Source organism: Hyaena hyaena, unplaced genomic scaffold (genome assembly GCF_003009895.1).
Source record: "Hyaena hyaena isolate Hyena2069 unplaced genomic scaffold, ASM300989v1 scaffold_57, whole genome shotgun sequence".
Classification (NCBI taxonomy): Eukaryota; Metazoa; Chordata; class Mammalia; order Carnivora; family Hyaenidae; genus Hyaena; species Hyaena hyaena.
In genome coordinates, this window is record NW_024080690.1 from 3,120,788 (window position 1) to 3,134,286 (window position 13,499).

Below are 13,499 nucleotides of genomic sequence, written 5' to 3' on the forward strand. Positions count from 1 at the left end.
GATTCTGTGTCTCCCTCTCTCTCTGACCCTCCCCTGCTCATGCTGTCTCTCTCTCTCAAAAATAAATAAAACATTAAAAAGATTTTTAAAAAACAAACAAAACAACAACAACAAAAAAAAACAAAAAAAATAGTTTGGCAGTTCCTCAAAGAGTTAAAACATAGATTTACCATATTACCCACAAATTGCATTCCTAGGTATACCAAGAGAATTGAAAACATGTTCACACAAAAACTTATACATAAATATTCAGAGTAGTGCTATTTATGATAGCCAAAAGGTGGAAACAACCTAAATGTTCATCAGTGTGTGATGAATAGATACACAAAATGTGGGATATCTATACCATGGAATATTATTCAGCCATAGTGTACTGATACATGATGCAGTGTGGATTAATTCTGAAAATATGCTGAGTGAAAGAAGCTAATTACAAAGAACCACATATTGTGTGATTCCATTTATGTAAAATATCCAGAATAGACAAATCCATAAAGACAGAAAGTAGATTAACGTTTGCCGGGGGTGGGGGGCGGGGACTGCTAATGGATTCAGGGTTTCATTTTGGGTGACTGTAATTATGGATCTTTTTGGATTTCTAACTAGTTTTTTCTTAAACCCTGTTATTAGATGAATAAACATATAGGATTGTTGTTTCTTTCCAATGAAGTGACCGCTTTATCATTATGAAATTACCTTCATTATATCCCTCATAATATGCTTTGCTGTGAAATCTACTTTGCCTGATGTTAAAATAGTCATTCCAGTTTTTCTGGAATATCATATAATTTTTCATTCTTTTCAATTTTAACCTTTTTGTGTTTTTATATTTAAAGTACCTTCCTTGTAGGCAGCATATAGTTGGATTTTTTTTCCCAACCAATCTGATATCACTGCCTTTTAATTAAGATAAGTAGACTATTAACATCTAATATGATTATTGATATGATAGAGTTTCAAGCAGCCATCTTGCAACTTGTTTTGTATTTGTCCACTTGTTCTTTATTCCCTTTTTCTACTCTTTCTGCCTTCTTTTGGAATAATAAAAAATTTTTATGATTCCATTTTACCTCCCATCATGATTTATTAGCTCTCTTTTTATTCCTCTAGTAATTAAGATTTATACTTATATGCTTAACTTATCACAGTCTCTGTTCAAGTGATATATCATTTTAAATATAGTATAGGGGCACCTGGGTGGCTCAGGCAGTTAAGTGACTGACTTTGGCTCAGGTCATGATCTCACAGTTTGTGATTTTGAGACCCACATAGGGCTCTGTGCTGACAGTTCAGAGCCTGGAGCCTGCTTCAAATTCTCTCTCTCTCTCTCTCTCTCTCTCCCCCCCTCCCCCGCTCATGCTCTGTCTCTCTCTCTCATAAATAAATAAACATTTAAAAAATTTTAATATAGTATAAAAACCATACAATAATATATTTCCATTTCTCCCCTCCTGGGCTTTATGCTATTGCTACATGGATTTTATTTCACACATGTGATAAACCCAAAATGATGTTATTATGTTTGTTTAAATAGCAAAATAACTATTAAAGATATTCCAATAATAAGAAAAGATCTTACATATTTACATGTTGTTAGTATTTCCACTGCTCTCTATCCCTTTGTGTGAATCCAGTCTTCTATCTGGAATCATCTTCTAGACATTTTTTCTCAGGCTGATCTTCTCATGGTGTATTCCTTCAGCTTTTATAAATCTGAAAATGACTGTTTCTCTTGGTTTTGAAAGATTTTTCTGCTAAGTATTAGCTTATAGATTGAACGATTTTTTTCTCTCAATACTTTTAAGAATGTTTCTCCATTGTCTTCTTGTTTTTATTGTTTCTGACAAGAAATTTATGTCATTCTTATCACTTTATTTTTTTGTATTTAACATATCCTTTCTCTCTCCTTTTAATATTTTTTTTTATCACTGATCTTATGCAATTTGCTTATGATATGCTTTGGTGTCATCTTTGGATTTCTTTCATTTGGCCTTAATTGATCTTCTTGGATCTATGAGTTTATAGTTTTTATCAAGTTTGATAAAATTTCAGCCATTATTTATTCAAAATTTTTTCTGACCCTCCCTTCTTTTGGGATTCCAATCGCACATATTTTGGGCCACTTGACTACTCACTGATGTTTAGCTTTTTTTCATTCTTTTTCTTTTATGAGATTTTGATTGTTTTTATTCCTAAGTCTTGAAGCTCACTAATATTTCCTTCTGCAATAGACAATCTGCCATTAATCCCATCCACACAATGTATTTTTATTTCACTCACTGTAGTTTTGCATTGCTGGAAACTTAATGGTTTTTTTTCTGTTTTCCATTTCTTTACTTAACTTTTGCACATATGGAATTAAGTTACAATGACTTTTAATATCTTTTTCTGCTCATTCCAACATATGTGTCAGTTCTAGGTCAGTTTCAATTGATTTTTTTTCCTTCTTCTGTATTATATTTTCCTAATTCTTCTCATACCTGGTAATCTTAAGTTGGGTGACAGACATTGTAATTTGACCTTCTAGGGTGCTGGAGATTTTTATATACCTATAAATATCATTGAGCTTTGTTCTAGGACACAATTACTTGGAAACCACTTAATCTTTTGAGTCTTGCTTCTAAGATTTGTTAATTGGACTCAAAAACTGTGTTTAATCTAGGACTGATTATTCCCCACATTGGGGCAAAAAACCTTTGAGTACTCTAGGCAATTGCCCTATAAATTATGAAATTTCCTAAGTTAGCTGATCAGGACAGACATTTTTCCCAGCCCTTTCTGGTACTGTTTCTTCTTATCCTTTTTGGTAAATCTTTTCTTGGCCTCAGGTAGTTTCTTCAGTTGTAGAGGCTGATGAGTTCTCTGCTGAAGATTTGAGGAGCACCTTCTCTAGATCTCAAGATTCTTTCATTGTACAGCTCTCTCCTCTCCGTATTCAGTCCTACCAACTAGCTGCCTTACTCACATTGGACTCCTAGCTGAGTCTTCTAAACTCTGAGAGTCTGCCAGGCTCTGTGTGAGTCTTTCTTCCCTGTACTGTGGGCTGGAAACTTTCTCAAGCTAGTAAGCTGAACCAATCATAGGGCTCGCCTTTCTTTTCTTCCTTAGGGAGAACTGTCCATTGTCTGATGTCCAGAGTCTTGAAAACTGTTGTTTCACATATTTGATCTGTTTGCTGTTGTTGTTTTAGGTGGGAATGTAAAGTTGGTCTCTACTGCTCAATCTAGCAGAGGTCTCTAATGTACTTTTTACAAAACTTTATTATGGAAAAGTTCAAACTTACACCAAAATAGGCAGGATGACCCTATTAAATAGGCAGGTTTTAGAAAATGATCACCTCATGGCCAATCTCATTTTATCTGTATCCCCACTCATTTCCCTGCCTCTTGTATTATTTTAAAACAAATCCCAGAGATCATGTAAGCTTATGTTAGTATTTCAGGATGAGTTTCAGCAGTTAGTGCCCTGTCCAGATTCCTCCTGTCTTTTCACTTTAGTGTGCCTGAGCTGACTCTAGCATCTCTTTGCTTAAAGGCTTTCCTCAAAAGTGGGGAAAACTACTGTGCCCTGCTCATAGCAGCCTGGGTCTGCAGTGTCTTTCGTGTCCTCCCAGGGACAGACCCTAACCAAAGACTAATGGGTGTGAATATATAAATATCTCAGCTCCTTCATCCCTTGTGTGAGGTGATTCTGAGGCATGTACTTCTCATCTTTCTCCTAAGTTTCTCATTGGGACTGTGTTCCCTTTGCCCACGGGAGTAGCTGATGTGATAATGCCCCCTTTATTAACTATATCCCCTCTCTGTCACATTTGCTCACTCCCTGTAATAGTTTTCCAGGGCTGCCATAACAAAATACCACAGACTGGGCAACTTAACATAATGTATTTTCTCATGATTCTAGAAGCTAGAAGTCCTACATCAAGGTGTCAGAGTTCAAGGTGTCAGCAGGGTTAGTTTCTCCTGAGTCTCTCTTCTGGGCTTATGGATGGGTGTCTTTTCCCTCTGTCTTCATATGGTCTCATGGGGTGTGTGTGTGTGTGTGTGTGTGTGTGTCCTAATCTCCTCTTCTTATAAGGATACCAGTCAGACTAGAGTAGGGCCCACCTATACAACCTCAATCTTACCTTAATTACCTCTTTAAAGGCCCTATCTCCAAAGACAGTTACATTCTGAGGCATTGGGGTTAAGATATTAGCATATGAAATTTGGGTGAAAAATTAAGCCCATAACACACCCCTGCCGGTGTTTCCCGCACCTCTCAAATAAACTACATCTACTTAAATTTTTATCTCGGGGTCTGCTTCTGGGCAAACTCAAATGAAGGAAATCTCTAAAAGGTAAGGACGCTTGAAAAAAATAATCAACTTACCCCTAAATACCCTTGATATCCACAGTTCAAGGCTTTACCCATTCTGCCTTGTATTATTGGCTTTTTACATGTGCACCTGTTTTTACATTTTTACAGCCTCACAGTAATGACAGGGACTATGCTGTACTGATCTTCTCCCTGTCCAGGTAGTGCCTTGGGTGTAGGAGATACCTATGCTGCTTGATTTGCTCAAATCAATGACAGTAGTTCTAATCTGCCTTGGAAACTAGGTTTTAATAGAATAGTCACAAAATCCTTTTTTTAATGTTTATATATATATATATATATATATATATTTTGTGTGTGTGAAAGAGAGACAGCGTGAGCAAGGGAGGGTCAGAGAGAGAGGGAGACAAAGAATCCGAAGCAGGCTCCAGGCTCTGAGCTAGCTGTCAGCACAGAGCCCAACGCGGGGCTCATACCCACGAACCGTGAGATCATGACCTGACCGGAAGTCGGACGTTTAATCATCTGAGCCACCCAGGCGCCCCAGAATAGTCATAAAATCTAAATGACAAATAAAAGTACTTGTTCTTTAATAATGTAAAATCTTTGCTAAATCGATTGCCAGCAATCTGTACAAATGTGCAATACCTAGCACGAAGGTACACAATATCTGTTGACTGAATTAAGGTTATAATGATTTAAATTAGAGGTATCTATAGCATCATCAATTGAAGTTGGAAGCGAAAAACTCTGGATCAAGATTTTTATGTAAAATAGCTTCAAAATTCTAGCGCCACCTACTGGTGAGGATTGGCTAGTGTTCTACGAACCTATTTCTTAGCGCACTTGAATTTAAAAAAAAAATTTAGAGTTTTTATTTATTTTTGAGACACAGAGAGACACAGCATGAGAGGGGGAGGGTCAGAGAGAGAGGGAGACACAAACTCTGAAACAGGCTCCAGGTTCTGAGCTGCCAGCACAGAACCCGACACTGGGCTTGAACCCACGAGATCATGACCTGAGCTGAAGTCAGACACTTAACTGACTGAGGCACCCAGGCGCCCCAATGCTCTTGAATTCTGATGGTTGTATAACAAGGGGTCTATAGGAAGCATTAGTAAACAATAAAAATTTGACACAATAAAAATATATGATATATAATCACAATATTCTTGTGAAAAGAAACTATCATAAATTCAATCTTCGCGTTTATAAATACACAAGACTCTCAACTCAAACCTCTCTGAACTAGACCCTCAATAATGATTGGCTGAACAAATGACTAGGGTGAACAAGGGTGACTGATAAGGCAAACAGAACCTCTCGACTGTAAATCAGTCCTATTTTACATTAGATCAGTATTAATCCATGATTGTATTGACATTATTTACATTTGATAATAAAGTAGTTGTCTTTGACAGCAAGCTTTCAGAGGTGAAAATGCTGGGCAAAGTACACAGTAAGACAAATGTAAGTCCTTTCAGCTTTAAGGAATCAGGCAGCTGTATTCGTCTGAAAATTACTAACTGTGCCACCATGTTACGCTTACAACACAATGCCTTGGGTTCCATTGATCCTGACTTTAAAGTATCTTCCAAACCACTTTCCATGAATGAAGTGAACAATTTGTTTCCCTTGAGCTGTGAGGACTGGCGTAGGGGCACGTGTAGAGGATACAAGAAACTGAGACATAAGGGGCAGAAAACTTTATCCCGAAACTCCATTCCATATTCTCCACTAAGCATCATACCACAGCCATTGTGAAGTCCGGGGCCTGACCTTTCGCCTCGGGCCGGTCCCGCCCCCAATATGGTCCCGCCCACACCCCGCCTATTCTCCCAGCCCTGCCTCCCCACTCCTGCCCGGCCCTGAGCCCCGCCCCCGCTCATACCTCCTCCCGGCCCCACCCCCACGGTAGCCCCGCCCCACCCAAGTCTTCTCCCGACCCCGCCTCCCGACTCCGGCCCGGCCCTGAAGCCCGCCTTTACGCTCTGACCCGCCCACCCCCTCCTTGCGGCGCTCTGGCTCCTTCTAGCTCCACGCTTGGGCGTGGGCCTGCGCACCGCTTTCCGGGTCCGAACCGCGCCTTCCCGCCCAAACCTAAACCCCTCCTTCACCTCTCAGTCGGAGCCACGCCACACGACCCGAGCCCGCCTCCGGCGGGCGGAGCTGCACCAGGTGCGGACCCGGGGCGTGGCGGGCGTCCAGGAGCGCCAGGTGCGGCTTCCGTGTCAAGATGGCCGCCGCCTGCCGCTTCGGAGTGCCCCTCTCGCCCGCCCGCCTTCCCGCGGGGACCCAGCTGCTTCCCGTCTTCCTGTGCCTCCTGTGCTGGGCCCCGGCGGCTGTGAGCGCCGTCCCCGAGCTCGGGCTCTGGGCAGCGACTGTCAGCGACGTAAGTGGAATGTCGAGACAGAGGCGTGGCGCGTCTTGGGCCCTCAGGGTCCTCGCTGGGCCTCGCTCTGACCCGCGTTCCCCGCCCCGGACTTGTTCATCTGCTCTTTGCCGGGCCTGCTCCGGGTCCCCGAAACGCTCCCTGAGCCTTCCGTTTGTTACGGGCGTGGAGAGTCCCCTCCTCCAGCCGGACTGGGCTCTGGGGAAGCTCAGTGAAGCCGGTGCATGGGGACGGCTCTCCCTTCTGAGCGCTGCTCCTGTGCCTGCCGATCGCCTTTCTCGAAGTCCTGGCCCCTGGCTATGTTCTGACGCGCCCTGCCTAGATCAGGTCCTCGTTTATTCAGACCCGAACCCCACAACCTTTGGCACTCCTGCCGGCATCTTTGCCGTATGACCCCACCTCGGGCCGGGTGCAGCCACAGGGCCACACCCGTGAGGCCACAAAAAGGACTTTCCCAAAGGTGTCACTCTCAGCACAAACTTAAAAAGTGTATGTGTGCCGCTTTCGTTTTCTTCTCTAAAACGAGAGAGCTACCCCATCCCTCTTTCTCTCTTCTGCGGTTCCTGAATTTCTCCAGGGCTCCTGTCACAGTTCCGGGAATGTGTGTATGGAGATGGGGTGGGATGTGTGATTAAGGAGGGTTTGAAAGGCTAGGCTGGAGGCAGGAGTGTGTGGAAACTTCCTTTCCAGGGCAGGAGATTTGAGAACTTGGCATCTGGTAGTTGCAGGAGATGATGTAGGAGCGATGCAGGAGTAGCATTTTGGAAAATCTTGCTAAAGAGGGGCAGGAAATCAGGCAGAGGCCTTATCTCCTGCTTTTCTAGAATCAGGTGACTCACCCAGCTCTGTTTTGAGATGAATTTTTTCCACATGCGCTGAAATGATGTCTAAGTTCTAAAAGCAAAACTTGTATTTTGATTTGCTCAACCGGAAACATTTAGTACCAGAGACTGCAAATACTCCCTACAGCATAGAAGTCCTGCAGGAAGGAAAGTTGGCCTCTTTTGAATTTTTAAGACCCCGTGCTACCATTTCTTCCAGGGTCCTTCATTATATGCCCCAGTGATGCAGTGTGTGCATCTCTATTACTGAATCTCTCTGGACGGTAAAAGTAAAACTCCAGGAGCTACACTCGTGATTTCTTGCTGCTGCTTTAATGAATGACAGTATCCTAGACTAAGAGTAAACAGTATTGGAAGTGAATGAGCTGTGCACAGATTGTTAAACTACTTGACCATATCTGTAAAGATCTTTACCACCTATATTTTGAACAGTGCAACTCCAGATGCGCTGCAGAAAGAATGACTTTGCTTCCTGAATGAGGAAGGTAATTTTTTTTGGCGGGGGGGGGGGGGTTCCCACATCAGGTCAGTAGCAGTCCATAAAGCCCTTTGCAGGGAGTAGGCTGATTTTTCCTCCCCATTTCAAGTTGTTGGGACTTGTCCTTGAGAACAAGAAAGGAGAGCAAGCCTTTCATTAATCTGTCCTGCAGATGTCTCAAGCAATGCTTCTTTTGATTGTAAAGGTCAACAAATAGTTTGAGCACCTTCACTGCACAGCGTATTAGACTGGCCATTGCTGTCGCAAAGATGAATTTTAGTCCCTTCTCTCAAGAATCTCACACAGTAGTAGGAACAGCAGATTCATGAGTAGTGATTACATACATGGCAGCATTCCTTGGATATTGCTGGAGCACTGAGGGGGTCACCTAACCCCTTTTTCTAGAGTTGGTGCCTCGCTGGGTCTTAAAAGATGAGTAGAGGTTACTTCAGTGAGGGAGGAGGAGGGAGTAGAGCAGCAGTGATGCAGAAAATTCTTCATCTTGCTGCTAAGTGAGGTTCTGGTAGGAGTGTTAGAGGGGACTCAGTCTACCATAAACCTCCCAGAGCTTGCTTGGCCCTGAGCCTGTGGCTAGGAGTTCAAACTCCAGGACCTGTAGGGTCTGAGGCCAGTGATGTTTAGGGCAGTGAGCTAGATTTAGGACAGGAGGGGGCCCTGGAGAGAGCGATGGATTATAGATTACGTGCTTCTTCTGAATAAGAGCAGCTACCATTCGGCCCCAGCTGGTGGATATTCTATGGCAGCGTAGGCACAGAATTGCCAGGTCTCCTTTTTTGAAAAGAGAAGCCAGAATCCATGTTTTTATCATGTCGACTACTTCAACACTTTTCTCAAAAGGGGTTCTGCTGGGTCACAGAAACCCCGTTTAAAGGTTGGATTAGGCCACCAGGAACAAATTTTGGGTGTGAATGAGGGAGAGCCATTGAAGGATTTTAGAGATAAGTACCAATCACTGCGGCTGCTAGCTCAGATCTGGTGGCAGAACTATCGGCTATTGCAGAGCTGTAGGGAGAAAATGCTGAGAGCCTGAATTGGAGCAATGGTGGCAGGGATGGAGAGGAAGAGCTACTTTGGGGAAGTGTTTGTGAGGTCAGGTAGGCGTGCCTTGGGGATTAGGCAATGGAGGTGAGGGACCGGAAGGACCTAAGGCTGAGGTGACCGAAGATGGCGTCACCTCCACCTGCAGCCAATACGGGCAGTGTAGGAAGAGCTGGTGGAGGAGCAGAGAGGAATGTGTCTGGTTTAGGACAGGTTAGTGTGGAAGGTCTGTTGGACATCCTTGTGGACATGACCTTGAGGCATTTGGGCAGGTGGATCTGGAGCTCAGAGGAGGGGTCCGGACTGGGGGATTTTGTTGTCGAAACTGTGTTGGGGTGGGAGCTTATCGACAGGTTGGCCTGTCATTTTCTTTCATTCCTAACCTCTTGTTCATTGAACACAATCCCTTCGCACAGCATTTTTATTCTTGGTGAGGGCAGACATTAAATAACTAAGTGATAGATTATTTCGTTTTAATTGTGGCAAGGGTTGTGAAGGATGGGTCCTAGAGACCGTGGAAGGGAAGGCCTGGCCTGGTGTGGAGCCTCATGGAAGACGTCCTGAGGAGGGGACTCTTGAACTGGGCTGAGAAGGGTAAGAAGTCATTAACAAGATGAAGAAAGAGTGACGGGGAAGGGTTTTTTCAGTCAGTTTTCAGATTGACTACTAAGTTCCTGAGGGGAAAAAGGCGTAGTATCCTGCTTTTGAAGCCCTGAGAGAAAGGTGCGAAAGACGGGTAGGCAGGCCTTTGATTATGCAGGGACCTGTAAGTGGCAGTAAGAGTTGGTCTGTTTTAAGTACACAGTTAGGGAGAGGGATGGTTACATTCATATAAGTACCTTCATATGAGTATCCCGAGAGCAGCTGCAGAGGCACAGGTAGGACCCCTGCCTGAGGAGCAGCAATGGTGCAGGGCTGGCCCCCCACTGAGATGCTAGAGGCAGGGCCATTCCCCAGCCTAGTAGAGAGTAGATATACGGGACAAGATTTTAAGCAAGTGGGTGATATGACCAGATTTTAAAACTTTTTTTAATTACTTAAAAATTATTTTTAAAAATAATTCATGTTGGTCACAGGAGTGCAAGGGTTAGAACTGTATATTTTCCAGGGTAAAACTATATTCCTAAATAGAGAAAAAACTTTTAACTAGATCATTCTTTATTTCCTTGTTTTTCATTTTAGAAATCAGGACCTCTGATATTTAGAAAAACTATGTTTAACTCTACAGAAATCAGGTTTTCTGGTAAGTACAATAAACTAATAATACTAACATAACTATATTATAAATGAATAAGGTCATGTAATGTAATAGAAACTGATATGTTACTCGAACTAATATATATTTTAAACTAGGCTAAATAATTTGTTTTTAAGTGGTTGTAAGATTTTCAGGGTTTCTTTTGTTTCCGTGAAGGCTTGGTTATTTTTAGGAATGGATTTTTCTGATCCTGTCTCAAAAAATGTAATATGAATAATTCTTTAAGAATTATAATTAATGTTGGGGCGCCCGGGTGGCTTAGTCGGTTAAGCGTCCGACTTTCGCTTAGGTCATGATCTCGCGGTTCGAGGGTTCGAGCCCCGCGTCGGGCTCTGTGCTGACTGCCAGCTCAGAGCCTGGAGACTGTTTCAGAGCCTATGACTCCCTCTTTCTCTGACCCTCCCCTGCTCACGCTGTCTGTTTCTCTCTCCTAGAAAAAAATAAAAGATTAAAAAAAAAGAATTATAATTAAAGTGTAATAAAGTAGGCTTCTGTGAAATTTGACTCTGAATCCCAGCTTTTAAAACTAGATAAATTCGTTTTATGAGTATATGAAATGTTGTGATTGTGGTAAAGCCTTTATGTTCTTGAAACTTTTATAAATATACCCATTATCCTAAAATACAGTAAAAATTACTACACACTAACATTTTAATTAGTATTTTGAGCTTACAAAAGTGAACTTATTTGTTAGGGACTATTTTGTTTATGTAAATATTGATGTGTGAGAACTACCAGGTTATCATAGATCTTGAGGTTTATCAATATATTTTTTTATTTTTAAAGTTTTTTAGGGGCACCTGGGTGGTTCAGTCGGTGAAGTATCCAACTTCAGCTCAGGTCATGATCTCATGGTCTGTGGGTTCGAGCTCTGCATTGGGCTCTGTGCTGACTGGGGCCTGCTTTGGATTCTGTGTCTCCCTTTCTGCCCCTTCCCTGCTCACACTGCTGACTCTTCCTCTCTCAAAAATGAATAAACATTAAATAAAAATTAAAAAAAAAGATTTTTTTTTAATGTTTATTTTTGAGAGAAAGAGCACGAGTGGGGGAGGGGCAAAGAGAGAAGGAGATAGAGGGTCCAAAGCAGACTCTGAGCCCAATGCAGGGCTCAAACTCACGAACCGTGAAATTATGACCTGAGCCAAAATCAGACACTTAACCAACTGAACCGCCCAGGCACCCTGACTGAGCCACCCAGACACCCCAAGGTTTTCAACATTTTTGATGGATTTACAGCAGATCATATTTACTATGGTCTGACTCCTCTTATTGTTTCCAGTAACTTGACTAGGGTACATTGGTTGCCAAGGTTAAAGTTTTGGCATAAGGAGCAGTTTTTTTGTTGGGTAGAGCAAATTGGCTTCCTGGGGATCCGAAGCCATTCCCTTTTCTCTATCACAGCATGCTCAGGTCATTTGTTGGGTGCTTCTGCCATATGTGAGTCTTTGCTAAAGGAAATTGTCCAGCCATCAGCTAGACAGCAGAGGTGGTTCAAGGCAGTTTATTGATATCATAGATTATCAGTGGTGATAACAACTTGGTAAGAGGAAATTGAAGTCCAAGGTGGGTGAGGAAAAAAAATTGGCATCTATCTGCTTTAGTAAATTCAGATTTCAGTGTGTAGACAAGTAAGACTTAGGAGACTGTTGCAGAGAAAAAACTGACGTGGGGGAATAAGGTGATATGGACCAGTGAAATACATAATCTGATTTAAAAAAATCAATACCTAAATCTGAGATCAGCTTAAGAGTAGACCACTCTCAAGACAGTGATATTAATATATCTAAAGAAAGAATGAGGCAGCAGAAGAGAGTTAATAATAAAAGCATAAAGAAATATGTAAATATATATGAGGGTTTAGTTAGGCCAAAGGAGAGAGTCTAATAGTACTGATGGAAGAGAGGTCTTGAACTGTGACTGTAGGTATGACGTGTGGCTGATAAAGGTAGGTGTAGTATCCATCTGAGCCTCCTCATTCAGGTGCCATGCTCATCAAGCAACGTTCATCACCTTTGGGTATCCAGGAAGACAGACATGCTGAAGGGAGAGTAATCATTACACAACCACTTTACAGTTACTGTTCATTTAAAGTACTAATTGGACATTCTAGATTATACATCTGAATTGATGGTGTAATGAAGGCGTGAGAGTGAGGCTCTGTGTTCTCACAGAACCAGATTTTAGTGCCTGAAAATCTAAGAATTAGTCCTTTGGATATGTGTCCATGCCTTTTGGTAGATCAGACATCTGACTTTTCATTAGGTGACCGCTCTTTTGTTACTCCATTCAAGATGTAATCTTGTGGAATTGCTGCTGAAAATCTCTCAATGTAACTCACCCCCTAAACAGAATAAAAGAAATATGCTATATAATCATCTCAATATGTACAGAAAAGTATTTGAAAAAATTCAACACCCATCATGATAAAAATTCTTAGAAAACTAGAAATAGAAGGAAATTTTCTCAAGCTGGTAAAGCATCTATGAAAACTCTGTAGCGACCATTTACCATCTGTTTTCCCCCGATAGGTCTATAAATTCAGTTAATCTCAATCAGAATCCAAGCTGACTTTTATATAGAAGTTGACTAACTGTATCTAAAATTTATATGCAAGTGCAAAGAACCTAGAATAGTCAAAGCAATTTTAAGAAAAGAAAAAAGTTGGAAGACTTTTACTATTTTATTTCAAAACTTACATAAAGCTTCAGTAATTGTAGCAGTGTGGTACTAGCATAAGGATAGACAGATAGAACAATGAAACAGAACAGAGGGGTGCCTGGGTCGCTCAGTCGATTGGGTGTCTGACTTCTGCTCAGGTCATGATCTCACAGCTTGTGGGCTCGAGCCCCATGTCAGACTCTGTGCTAACAGCGCAAAGCCTGGAGCCTGCTTCAGATTCTGTCTCTGTCTCTCTCTCTGCCCCTCCCTCACTCATGCTTTCTCTCTTTCAAAAATAAACAAACATTAAAAAATTAAAGAAAAAAGAAACAGATCAGAGAGTCAGAAATAAACCCACATTTATAAGGTCAGTTGATTTTCAACAAAGATGCCAAGGTAATTCTTTAGAGAGAGAATAATCTTTTCAGTAAATGATGCTGGAACAACTTGATATCCACACTGAAAAAAAATCTCATCTTTTACATTGGATCATGG

At 41.9% G+C, this 13,499-nt stretch overlaps 1 protein-coding gene across 2 annotated transcripts in view; it reads left to right on the forward strand.

Moving 5' to 3' along the window:
* The first annotated feature begins 6,344 nt into the window (after window positions 1-6,344).
* The window catches only part of TMEM87B (transmembrane protein 87B), a 44,750-nt gene continuing 37,595 nt past the window's right edge, over window positions 6,345-13,499 (forward strand). For both annotated transcript variants that reach the window (XM_039231693.1, XM_039231694.1), the window contains exons 1-2: window positions 6,345-6,709; window positions 10,271-10,331. In XM_039231693.1, coding sequence (XP_039087624.1) covers window positions 6,554-6,709; window positions 10,271-10,331 — 217 coding nt within the window. In that variant the 5' untranslated portion in view covers window positions 6,345-6,553. The remainder of the gene's footprint in view (window positions 6,710-10,270; window positions 10,332-13,499) is intronic.